This window comes from Durio zibethinus, chromosome 2 (assembly GCF_047325235.1).
Source record: "Durio zibethinus cultivar Kanyao isolate XHJ-2024 chromosome 2, ASM4732523v1, whole genome shotgun sequence".
Classification (NCBI taxonomy): Eukaryota; Viridiplantae; Streptophyta; class Magnoliopsida; order Malvales; family Malvaceae; genus Durio; species Durio zibethinus.
In genome coordinates this window covers 33,378,257-33,392,181 of record NC_143163.1, presented here as the reverse complement: position 1 = coordinate 33,392,181, position 13,925 = coordinate 33,378,257, and the positions used below count along the sequence as shown (strand labels likewise).

General features: G+C 32.1%; 1 protein-coding gene across 1 annotated transcript; it reads right to left on the bottom strand.

Annotated features, from left to right (window-relative positions):
* Positions 1-1,373: 1,373 nt before the first annotated feature.
* On the bottom strand, positions 1,374-4,053 carry LOC111317910 (uncharacterized). Its single transcript, XM_022920433.2, has 2 exons — positions 3,609-4,053; positions 1,374-2,895 (listed from the first exon to the last, which is right to left on the bottom strand). The coding sequence occupies exons 1-2, from the start codon at positions 3,687-3,689 to the stop codon at positions 1,801-1,803; spliced, it is 1,176 nt and encodes a 391-aa protein (XP_022776168.1). The 5' UTR covers positions 3,690-4,053; the 3' UTR covers positions 1,374-1,800.
* Between the last annotated feature and the right edge of the window lie 9,872 nt (positions 4,054-13,925).

Here is a 13,925-nt window from a genome sequence, read left to right as displayed (position 1 = left end):
CACGTCATTCAGATTAGGGAAACATGATAGTGATGTCAGTGATTCCACTCTGCTTACATCAAAGTGTCTTTCGTCATCTGGGCCATAATTCTGCTGCTTTAGTGACCGTGAAGACTTGAGATATGTCTTTAGCTTCCAAAGTTTCAAGCCTTTTTTACCACAGTTCCGAGACAGTATTAAGGGAAAAGATTTTATAGAAGCAGCATTAAATTACAGAAATTGCTATGCGGGGCACGATTATGATTAATATGAACAATATGAACGTGGCATCCATTAGTATTTGAGTTGGATATCAGCGAGGAATGACATGGAAATGAGCTACAAACACTGGAAAACCGGAGGTGTTGAGGCAGACCACATACCTAATGGACCATTCTTTGGATTTGAAATATTCATCAGGCCAAACTATATCAAAGCTTAGTGGTATATCAGCAAACATATAATACTCTGTCAAAGAATTGTTGTAAAACAGCATGGTAAAGACTTTTTGCAATGGTGAAGAGTGAAGACTATACTCTGAGGGGCTACTCCTCAAATCGGTATTTTAACCTTAATCCAGCCTACATGATTGTTGGATGATTGGGTGTTTACGATTCTTCTGGTTCAAATTAGAATAATTACCTGGAAAAACCCATTGTCATACTTGTATTAAACAAATGTTATTGTCTGCCACACATAATAAACTTCCAATAAAATATCTCCTTTCTCACAGGAATATCATCCCATGCTTGCTTTGACATTTGTGTTGACTCTGAGGAATTAGTCCCACAACCTTTTGGGCTGTAGCTTTTAACGTATAGAATTGCCTGAAAACTACTCAAGGTGACTCATTTTCCAGTTCCAATTGTTTGGCTACTTGGATTCTATCCACTCTGCTTTAAACTTGATTTTGCTAAGTACTATTTTCACTTATGGTTGATGGAAGGTGTTCTTGATCCTCTTGTAATCTTATTTTAACTTATTCCATTATTCAGCAAGCTTCTGATTTTTTTTTGGCCACAAGCAAGCTTCTGAATTTAGAGCACGCAAATGCTGACCACCAATGATCATCATCCTCTTGGTCCCCTTGCTAATGTTTGTAGGTACTTGATGCCAACTAGCTTCCTTCAAACCACGCTCCCTCACTTCTATGGAGTGGCCAACAGAGCAGCTGATTGCCTGATCAACAAAAGAAAAATAGATGCTGCTGATTTTGTTTTTTTTTATTTCACTCCTTTCTTATCGCATATTTTACTTTATGATGAAATGGGAATTGAATTTCCTAGGTTTTTAAGAGCCTCTTACCTTGCTATTATATATTTATCTTTAAGAATTGTCAAAAAACGTATCTGATAAAAACATAAGGAGATAAGCATTTTCATCAACAAACAATCTAAAAACAAATCAAGGAATTCAATAAAACATGTATGAATAAATTGTATCAAAACAAAACTTCCCAACATAGGGAATCACAGGAACCTCAAACTAGTGTATTAGAGAATCTAAGTAGTACACATGCACCCCCGCAACAACTAAGCTGTTTCCGATACAGGAAGATCCTCGCTCATTGAATGAAATATCCTCCAAGTAAAACTCAAATCAAGAAAAGTTATGTACAAACCTAGAATTTCCAAGCATTTATCCAACTCTTCAATCATTTTCCCAAGGAAATGTAAAAACTTTTAGCTGGATAAAAGATGAAGGCTGCTCAGTGACCCACCGCAGTCATTAGTTGTTTAGTTGAACCCTTTGTGGGAGGTCACACCAGCGGCACCTCTGACTAGCCTTTACAGAACCAAACATCTGAAGTTATTGGAAGAATCACCCACTCTCTCTCAAACAATTTCCAGGTAAAAGAAACTTATATTTATCTGCGTTCTCTAGAAGATATGATGGAAGATGAACAGCTGAGAAGGAATGAGGAATAGGTCCCATTTTCCCGATTATTTCCTTGAATGTGTGCTCCTCCGGAAGCATGTCAAATAGATCAGCACCCTTGCAAATTACTCTCTGAACTCTGTTCGGGTTCAAATAGTGAGAGAACCTCACTCTATCATTATGGCTGTAAGCTTTCATCTTAAATATGAACTCGCTGATGTGGCGGAAGCAAAAACTGCAGTGCCACCCTGCATCTGCCAAAATCTCATCTGTCTGGCGATAATGTGCATACCTTGTTTTTCCTGTCTGATACCTATGGATCGATGCCCTCCAGCTGTTATTATCCACAAGAAACTCAAAAGAATAAAGATAATTCTTCAGCTGGAGATGAAGAACTTGAGGTATGTCATCACACCAGCGCAGGAGGTTGATAGTATGTCTGCTTGGTATCTCGTCAACATCTGACATTATCAACAAGTCATCATCAGAAATTCCTGCTATTTTAAGAAGCTGGTCTAATGCTACTCGCTGCAGAGCCTCCTCAACAAATGGGTTTTCTCCCTTCTTAAACCTTCCTCCAATTGTCCCATAAGTCAATCGGGGCTCCACAAATTTGAATTGATCTCGATGGCTAGCAAAAACCATAGGCTTTGGAATTCCCGTAAATGTTGAATTAGACTCAAGAAGAACAAATTGTGTTATGTAAGGGTACAACTCTTGCCACCGCATAGTAAGAATATCCACCTCATTACTAAACAACACTGCATCATAAACCCGTCTTGGAAATTCACGAATTCCCCAACCATGAAGTTTGCAGAGCTTCTCCATTGACACATTCTCATGATAATAATGTGGGATATCATGGAAAGGTTTGGGTGGCGATTCCCATAGTGGCCGCAGAAAGTACGAAATCTTCTGCCCATGAACATATATACCGAATATGCATGTTGGGACCAGTACAAATAGAAAAATATAAGTTTTCAAATCAATGCCACGCAGTATACAGCGGATTCTTGACATGCTCAGCCGGCTTGATTCCTGCAGCATAGAGAAAAGCCTATGTTAACACTAATCAAATTTATTATGACATAAGAAGCAAAGTAACAATCGAAACAAGGCACGCCAAAAACATCAAAGAATATTATAAATCCAGCAGGGTAAGTAATCATCCGTGCCACAATAAGCATCATAATCCGGAAGGCAAAATTTAGAAAAGCAAGCTCATATGCGAATGGCAATTCCCTTTTAGATTCTTAGAAAAAGTATGATAGAAGCTACAAAGTAAAAGAACATTTGCTTAAAAAATAGTAGCTTCCTTTCAAAAGTATCAACCCAATATCTTTTCAGCCAGTTTCCTCCAGGTGTTAAAAGCAAGCTAAAATTTTACATCTTTGGTGTCCAATTTTCAGGTTTTTTGGTTAAATTGTATTAAATTCTTTATAATCTAAAAAAAAAGACTCAAAAAACAGTTACATCTAAACAATTTCAGATCGATAAGAAATCAACAGGCAAACTCTCAATCCCCAAATCAAAAGCAAAGACATTTGTTTAAAATTTAATCCAAACCCCCAAACAATGAGATTAACAGGCAGTATCTAGCAGCTAACTTATAGATAAAAAATTTACCTAAGAGAAAAATTTTTAACCCTAGAAACTTCCCTCAAATTCCCATGAAAGATAAACACCCAAAAAGTGAAAGATGAAAATAAAAATAAATAAACAAAGCAAAAGAGATCAAAATAGTAAAGTACCTGGCCACAAACATTTCCACAGATGTCATCAGTTTTTTTAGAACAAGAATGCCCTCCTCCTTCATTCATCATCCACCACATTTTTTGGAGGAAAAATTCCTTTTTTGACAAAATAAAACGAAGAGAAATCTTTTAGCTCAGTGCTGAAAAACCCAGACAGATCAACTTCCGGAAAAACAATCTCTTTAAAAAGGAAAAACCCCAGAAGAGAGAGACTCGTCTTAAAAAACAATTAACGGAAATATTGAGCTTGAATAGTTCGTTTAAATAAAAAAATAGAATAGACTAATAATAAAAAGAAGAAGAAGAGAAATAATAAATAAATAAAGAGCAGGTGCCTCCCTGTTAATGGGTGGCAGTTGTAAATACTAATGCCCAATGGAAGAGTCAAAAAAAAAAAAAAAAACGATGAGTAAGAGCCGTTTCTTTTCTCCGTAACCCCACTTTTCCAATTCCATCGTTCCTTTTAAATAGATTTCTTCATATTTCCTCAACGTTTACTATTTTACCCTTGGGATTTTTCTTCGTGGACTGGCTCAGATAGACAAAACCTCGTCTCTTGTCCTTTTTTCATGTTTGTGCGTATGTGTCGGTTGTCGTGTCGTCGTTGGCTTTTGCTCGACAATTTTTACTAATTCCAGTTTTTTTTTTGTTTTTTGTTTTGGTCCCGATACACGTGGCTGTCACACGTTGGACGGAGCCAGGTATTGCCCCTTTTGATTTCGGCTTTTTGGACTTGGTCCTGCGGGCTTGCATCAGACCGAAGACCTAAAAATATCGAAAATTTTTATTATTAATAAAAGATTAAATATTTAATTTGAGACTTAATGTATGTTTTTTTGTTTCAATGAAAAATATTTAATTAAGAATAAAATATTTTTGAATTTATTCAAATAAATTTTTTATTTTTAATATGAATTACATAAGAGAATGAGACATATTAATTTATTTTTATCAAACAAAATTATTGACGTAGCATGATAGATGTGTCGTTAAAATTTGGTGTTAACAATAATTTCAATTAAAATAAAATAAAAAAATGAAAAAAAATCCAACCCCCAATCTCTTAAAACAAAAGGGTTCTAGGGTTTAAAAAATTCATTTTTGTAAAAATTTGAGAGAAAAAATTGGAAAAAGTGAAATCCAAATTTCCAGTAAGATTACAATAATATATATATATATATATATTTTCATTTCTCTCTTATTCTCTCTATAAATTCTTTCTTGTAACTCTAATTTCTTTTTAAGTTTCATTTCTCATCACTAAAAAAAAAAAAAAACTCATAAAAATGACATGATCAACTAATATGCTGCACCTTTACTCAAATTTTATCCTATTCCTTTTCTTCAATTCTCATTTTCTCTTTTCAAAAAATTTTCAATCTTCTTTAATTATGTAGTGGTAAAATTGATTTTGATGAAATTAAAAATAATGATAGTAGTAAGATTAATTATTATAGTGATAAAATTAAATATTATTATTATGTGATTAAAAATAATGATAAAATATATATTTAAATACAAACGTAACAGTAACAATGAGATGAAATGTAAAAAGAAAAAGATCATTATAAACATTATATTAAAATTGATATATAATAAATTTTATAATATATTTGGTATTTATAAAATTAACAAATAATTGAAATTTAATAAATTTACTTTTATTTAATTATATATCTATTTTTATTTATTTTGTAATTATTTTTTAATAAATAAGTTGACTATATATTTTATTATTTATATTTTCTTTATATTTAAAAATAACAAATTTTTTTAAAAAATAATAATGCATTTATACATCTTAAAATAACTATTATTTATTTACTTTATTATTTATGTAGTTATCTATTTTATTTTTTTTCATTCACTAATAATTTATTATTATAAAATTGATTATTTATTTATTTATGTACTTAATATTTTTTGTATTAATTAATTAATTTATTAAACAATAATATAAATGATTTTTTAACTAATTATAATAAATTAATTTTAAAAACTTTAAATTAGAAAAAGAAAAATAAAATAACAAAAAAGTAAAACTAAATAAATAAAAAATGTCAAATCAAAGTCCATAAATGTAGGAAACAAATTTGTCCGCACATTTTATTCAAGGGCATAAAAGAAAAAAAAAAAAGAAAAATTTTGGGGTATAATAGGAAATGAGATATGCGGAGGAGTGTTGAATTTGCACCAGAGAGAGCATTGGCCAGTGAAAATTTAAGAAATCAGTCCAGTTGAAAACCACAAAATCAAACTAGATTAGTGTGCTAAACGAACCACCGGTAGATTAAGGAACCTCAACTGCACCTCACTAGAATTAATCGAGCATCCAAATGCGACCCAAATCCTAATCTCCCTAAAAAAGCAATTTCTTCATATGGTAAAGATTGTACTTTAAATAACGGGGCTTTCTTTCTCCAGAATTTGTGCTATATTTTTACTTGGCATGTTTTTAAGTAAATGTGATAATTTGTATTATTATATTATGTAAAATATTTTATTCATATTATGTTTTATATCAAAATTATATGTTATAATTTATGTCGACATGAAAATATAAAATATAATTTTTTAATTTTATTAAATTTTTTTATAATTTTTTTAAAATTTTAAATCATATTAATTTTATATTTTTATTTATATCGTGTTATCGTATCATATTTTAAATTATTTTAAGTCTCATAAATTTCTCTCCTCATTACTTCTTACTTTGTAATTGTGAGTTCTTAATATTTTATGAATTTTTATTTAAATTATGAGATTTATGTTAAAATTTTGAAATTAGGTTTTGATTTTAAGTTGTTTATTGGAAATTTAAATTATTTTTTTATTGTGTTTCATGATGATGAATAAGCATTTGAAGGAGAGAAAGAGAGTTTTGGAATTTTTGGTTGTTTGAAATTTTTGTTTTGTTTGGTAGAGAAATTTTTAGATTTGCAACTCAAATTTAGGTTTTTTCTTTTTCTTTTATTTTGTAGTACTAGAGAAATTGAGGATTTTTTAATTATAAAAAAGAATTTTACAATTAATTTGTAGACATCGGTTTTGTTCGGGTTTATTGTTTTTATTTTATAATAATAATAATAATAAAAATTTTAAAATATATATAATAATTAATTAATTAAAAAATTAAATTAAAAAAAAAAAGAAATGAGGCAGAAACTAGAGGTTAGTACAGTGCCGCTGCAACTTCTGTCCAGCCCCCTGACGCCCCCTGACCAGCTCCCTTTCAACCCACCTACAGCCACCGTACAACCACCCAGATCCCCCTAATTTAAGTCTTTTAAAATCTCCAGTCCTTTCCCCTTCAAGCTCTTTTGAACACTCTCTGAAAAAACCCTTGAGCTCAGAAGAACCCCACTTCAAAACATTCTCAACACCTCCAGACAAACCCCTATTCTCACGCATAAAAAATCAAATTTCAAACAACCCCTCAAAATACCCAAATCGAAAACGAAACATATCTAACAAAAAAAAACAAAAACAAAAAACACAACACAGTCCTCCCCGGAAGGAGGAAAATCAGTGCCATAGCCACCTGAAACAAGGAGAAATCATCAGTTCAAGCCATCCCAAAAAAAAAAAAGGAAAAAGATGAGAGTTCAGAAACTTTGAAGGTCGATTCGCGACGGTCAAGGCATTTTCAGACCAAACGAAGGTCGGATCGAGAAAGAAAGCGTCGAGAGGAATTTTTGGTGACTTTTTGATCATTTTTCGATCGCCGGCGACCACCGCCGGTGGTGACTCAAGCGGCGATCGACGTAATGCCCGGCATCGAATTTCGACGAAGCCAGAGAACCCCCAGACCTTTTTTTTCTGTGAATGAAACAAACTGAGAGAAAAAATCTGATTTTTATAGAAAACATAAGGGTAAAACGATGTCGTTTTGAGCATAGGATCAAAACGACGTCGTTTCAAGCATAGAGGATCCGAGCGTGAACTGAACCTTACTCGAGATCTTCGCAACCTGACTCGACAGTCCGCTTCAGCCAACCTTGAATCGGTTTAGATGAACCGTCAGTAAATAGGTTTGAACCGTCGGATCACCGAACCGTCGATTGAACTACCGAACCGGTCAGATCGACCCAGACCAACGTTGACTGGATCGTTGACCGGTCCATTCAAATAAAAAAAATTTTTTTTTCTATTTTTTTATATATTATTATTTTTTTTATTTTATATTTATGCATGATAAATGTTTAAATTTATTAGGAGAAATATCTAATTGTTATTAATACTAATAAAATGAAAACAATATAAGATAATAACTAAAAACAATATTGAAATGTTTAAATAATAATAATAATAATAATAATAATAATGGAATAAGCTTTTTATTTTCCTTACCTAGATGATGGAGGGAATAAAAAATATTTTCCTAAACAAATAATTTCGCCTAGATGTTGGAGAATTATTATTAATAAATTTTCATAAAAAGAAATATATAAGAATTTTTTTAATTAGTTTTCAAATTTTAAAAAATATTTGAACTTACTCCGAAAGTTTACTTAGATGATGGAGATTTTTAGAAATGTTCGCATTTTAATTAAACTTGAACCCTAAACTTTCACCTTAAATCTTTTTTTAAACTTTAAGGATATGTGTGAAAATCTCACATGAAATGGTTTATTTTCGAATGCTGCCTAAATGATGGGTATTTAGGAAACTCCATTTCATCAAGTTTTTCACACGAGTTCTTAATTCACATTAATAATAAGATTAATAAATAAAAAGTATAATAGAATTAGGATCTTAAATATAAACAATCGCACCTAAGCTCTACCTAGATGTTGGAGAGTCGGGGTGGTCTCATTATACTTAAGAATCCAACTCTTAAATTGCATTTCATTTTACATGACATTCATTAACATACATATGTTAGCATGTTATCATTGATAATTGACTGCATTATTCTCTCTTTAATTTACTGTTTAATAATAAAATATTTTATAATAAAAAAGAATAATACTTTAAAAAAAATCTTTTTGTGATATTATAAAATAAAATAAAAATAACATTTCGAAAGAAATAATTCTTGGTACTCTGTCTAGATGTTGGAGAGTCACTAACAATTATTTTCTATAAAGATTATTATTTCATTTTAAGGGTTATTGTATTAAATTTTAAGCTAAAAGAGTTATTTTAAATTCTGCCTAGATGTTAGAAAATTTTAAGATAATTCTTTAACTTAAAGATTTTCTCAATAGTTCAAAATAAAAATTTTTAGCAAAATTTTATTTTTTCAAATGAAGGGAATTAGTGTTAAATTTTAAATTAAAACAATTTTTATCCAACACTGAAAATAATGCGTAATTAAATGGTACCAATTTATGGACGTTGTGGAGGTGTTAATCCTTCCTCACGCGTAACCGACTCTCGGACCCAACCTGATTTTTCGTAGACCAAAATTTATCTTTTTGATAAACTTTAAACCCGTTTTTTATAGTTTTATTAAAAAGATAAACTTTTGGGTGACCAATCACACCCTAATAAAGATTGGTGATGACTACTCCCTTTTTATTTTTTTCGATTTTAAAACCATCATATTTACGTCTGGCGGTCTCAAAACCGTTACGACAGCTTGGCGACTCCACTAGGGACTAAATTCGAGAGTCAAGCCAAAACTTTTAATTATGCACTATTAAGAATTGTTAGATTTAATTGGTTTTGTTTGACATTTCATTTAATCTCCTTTATTTTGATTTAAAAAAATATATATATGTTAACGAATAAAATAAATTGTATGTTAGTTATTAATTTATTTTGATTTTGTGGTTATGATTTATTCATGTTATTTTAATTAATACATTATTTTGCACACACTTTGCATATTTATGCATGAGCTCTAGACCCGGGCTCTATCCCTTTTAGGAGAAAGTGAAGTAGCTATGCTCTCGTGAAGTGATAACCTCCGTATTTGCTAGCAAAACACTTCCACTCAGATTGAACCCATTCCATTAGTAGCTTGTAATAGGTGAGGATCGAGGAACCTTACTAGTCTATAATGGATGATGATGTGAGGAATAGTCTGGGAACCTTTAGATATGTAAATCTTAACCCGGCATATAGTGAGCCATAAGGTCCAACTTTATGATTGAGCCATGCTGTCCTTTTTACGAGAAAATTACCTAAATTAGGACATAATGTATGTTCTGTCATGACGTATGTTATACTTGTTCATTCATTTATTCATTTTTATTTATTTGTTTTATTTACATTATTGATTTGTTTTATTGTCTTCAATTTTGTTGCATGTATCATATAGGTACCATATTTCTAGAAGGTATTGTTTTGGACCAATCTTCTGCAAGAAAAACTTTCAAAAAACCTAAAGGATGTCGTCTGTTTGTAAGAGCTACTTAAAGGTCAAGAGCCATTTAGAAGGTACTCAGAGGAAAGAAGAAGATTGCTTAGTAGATGGTCACGTATCGGTGCTACCACAGTCAGTGCATATGGATTTCAATCAAAATAATATATCAGAATTGGAAGCCATTTGGAAACAGTGGAGAATAGAGAGAAAAAAAATCTTTTTCCAAGAAATACAGAGATGTGGTACTGCTTATGTTAGTAAAGATTGATGAATAGCTGATGAAAGCCGTAATACAGTTTTAAGATCTATTTTATCGATGCTTTGTATTCAACCAAGAAGACTTGACTCTCACGATCGAAGAATATTCTTCTTTACTTCAGATAAAGTCTATCAATCATTATAAGATCTATTAGAAAGAGCATAAGACTATCTGATATAGAAAGAAGTTAACAAGATTATGCAAGTAGAGATTGAAGAGATAGACAAGCACAAGAAAGAAAATAATGGGGTTGAGACCATTCCATCAACTTTTCTGCTCGAGCACATAAAGAAGTATATTGAAACTGATCAGAGGTTGGATGTGTTTGCTTTGGCCGTATATGGATTGATGATATTTTTTAAGGTTTTAGGACATATAGAAGCATCAATAGTTGATTTCTTTCAGCAATTAGATAAAGGTATAAACTTTTCACCAATTATTTTGGCAGAGACTATTAGATCATTTAATTTTTATCAAAAAAAGGGTGAAAGACAATTTATGAGGTGTGCTTAATTACTTTTTGTCTAGCTCAGAAGCCATTTTTGAGGAAAAGAAAAGACATCATTTCGACCATTCTCTGTTCATTTCAGTCCTGTCAAGGAGTTTATTGCTAAAGAATGGAGGAAATATTAGACAAAAGGTCAATGGTTGGCATTCTTTTTGAAGCTCACTAGCGAGCATGTAATATGGAAGGCACCATGGATGTTTTCAATGGCCATCTTATATAGTTATGGAGATGAGTTATGGGTACCTTTGTTAGAAATATGAGGGGCAGTGAGTTACGCACCTCTTATGGTTCAAAGACAATATGATTCACGACAGTTCATCTCTATGACTCATAAGCTCGATTCACTCGAGTTTGATTATGAAACACCTGGTTATGTGAAAAGGGTTCGTGAAATCATCAAAGCATGGAAGTAGGTCAACCGAATAAGCCCAGCTAGATTCACAGATAATGTTGCTGAAGGTTACCTTACGTGAAGGATGAAAAGGGTTAACAAAATTAGGCCTCTACCAACTGATGTTTCAGAGAAGTTACCAGCTCCTGTTTCAGTATCAGTATTGTTGACTTTTGAGATGCTCAACGAGAGTTTGAGATTGAAAAAAAAGGTTAGAGAAAGCAAAGATGGCTATGATGGATCAAGTTAACCAACTAAGATATGATTTGATGATGAGAGATGATGCAGTATAGAAGTTGACTAAAGAACGAAAAGTATTAAAAGAGAATCTGTAAAATCTACATCAAGAAAATAAAAAATTAAGGTTGGATAGTAGACCTTTAGAGGGATCTAAGAAAAATATGAAAGAACTACGAGATATGATGGAATATTGAAAGAACAGAACTCAAGAGAATAAAAAAATGATCTTCACACTCACCAAAGAACAACATGAATGGAAAAAAAAACTTTCAAGAGCTTTTGAAAAGGTAGCAAGGCACCAAAGAGAAAGTAAAAGCTAAAAGTCAAACTAAGGAGGGAACAAAACAAAAACTTTGATTTGTAAAGTGAGAAAAAAGCCTTAGAGCATGAATTAATGAGCTTGGAGCTTCAATTGACAAGCAATCAAAGTCACATAGACTTTATTTTGACTAAGTGGCAGGATAAAGAAGATTATTTGACTCGCACTTGCAATATGAAGGTAGATGCTCGAGAGATGTAGATAGTGAAAAGTTTAGGGAGGTAGCAATAAATTGAACATCTGATTGCTCAAATCTACAAGGTTGTTTAAAAAGAAAGCAACATGATTGAAAAGACGAAAGCACTGGAACAGGAGATTGTACCAACCCAAGGCCACAGTCAAAGATTATTACACTTTTTGTATGAAACTAAGGAGCAATATGCTCAAATAAAATATTTTTATGGCTTTAATGTAAGAATGATTGAATGATGTATAAAGACTTCCATGGTTAATAAAAGTTTCTTTTTATTTTGATCGATCCAAGACAGTACCTTAATTTGTATTTCATTCATTTCATGCATGCATTTTCATACTAACAACAATATCAACGACATTATATCATGCGATCTAATTCATGATTAATAAACTAAGGTTCAAAGATAGCAAAGTCGAGGAATCAAAATCCATCAATTTTGCATAGATATAATACTCGTTCTCATACTCGAGCCATGGAAAAAGAGAATACGATAAGATTTGAAAGCGTCGAAAAGGCATAGGAGGAGATACGAGAAAGAGTGATGAAAATACAACAAAGCATTTAAGCACAAATGGCTGAATTAAGACAATTGTTGATTGGATCAATGAAAAGAAAAAGAGTCACTGGTGTATCAAAGACAGGAGATGAGGTTAATATAAAAAAGCCATTATACCCTATGGGATTCACTTTGTCTTAGGTTCAGGTTCAAGTTCAAGTTCCTCGAGGTATACACATACAATCACCAAGTGCACAGCCATACCCCTATGTCAATCATTCTGTAAGTCAACAACTGACCCATTTGAATACTAATTCGGGACTCATCCCAGTCGATCCCATTATGATACCAAATCTTAACGATCCTGTTGAACAAGAGAAGTCTCACGAAATGTTAAAACCTGTTATAAATTCAAAATTTTGATATAAATATGACCAACTCGAAGAGAGGCTCAAAACGGTTGAAGGTAATGACATTTATGGGGTTATTGATGCCAATAAACTCAACCTAGTGCCTGACTTGGTTATCCTACCAAAATTTAAGACCCCAAATTTCAAAAAATATGATGGGATAAAATGTCCTTTTGCTCATATCACCATGTTTTGTAAAAAGATGATGGGTCATACCCATAACAATAAACTATTGATACACTGTTTTCAAGATAATTTGACTGGTTCAACAGCTAAATGGTACATACAGTTAGATCAGAGCAAGATTCATTCATGAAAAGACTTGGCCAAAGTTTTTTTTACTTAGTATAAGCACGTTTGGATACAGCCCCTGACTTGGTTATCCCAGCAAAATTTAAGACCTCAGATTTCGAGAAATACGATGAGACAAAGTGTCATTCTGCTTATATCACCATATTTTGTAGAAAGATGATGTGTCATACCCATAACGATAAACTATTGATATATTATTTTTAAGATAGTTTGACTGGTTCAACAACTAAATGATACATGCAGTTAGATCAGAGTAAGATTCGTTCATGAAAAGACTTGACCAAAGTTTTTCTTGCTCAGTATAAGTACATTTGGATACAGCCCCTGATAAACTGTCATTACAAAATATGGAGAAAAATTCGATGAAAACTTTCAAAGAATACGCACATCGATGGAAAGATGCAATGGCCCAAGTCTAACCGTCATTGATTGAAAAGAGATAACTGTGCTATTCGTCAATACACTGAAGGCCTCGTATTATGACAGATTGATGGGAAATGCCATAAAAAACTTTTCTGATATGGTAATCTTAGGGGAGATGATAGAGAACGCTATCAAAAGTGATAAAATTGAAGGGTTTGAAAAGAAGATAGTAACTTTAAAAAAAAAAGTATAGGAGACACATGCTGTCACTCACAGAAATCCCTCACACCATCCTTTTGTCTTGTATAATCCATACCCACCTTACTACCTTACCACAAACCAAATCTCTCAACAATCATACCATTACCGAGCACCCCAACAACCGCTACCCAGATCAAGTTTTAGCCCTCAACCATCCAATTATACCTCTGCACCTCTAGCTCGGCCATTTACTTGACCAACCTACCCAAACAACAATAAAAAAAAACTCATAAAATAATAACAATT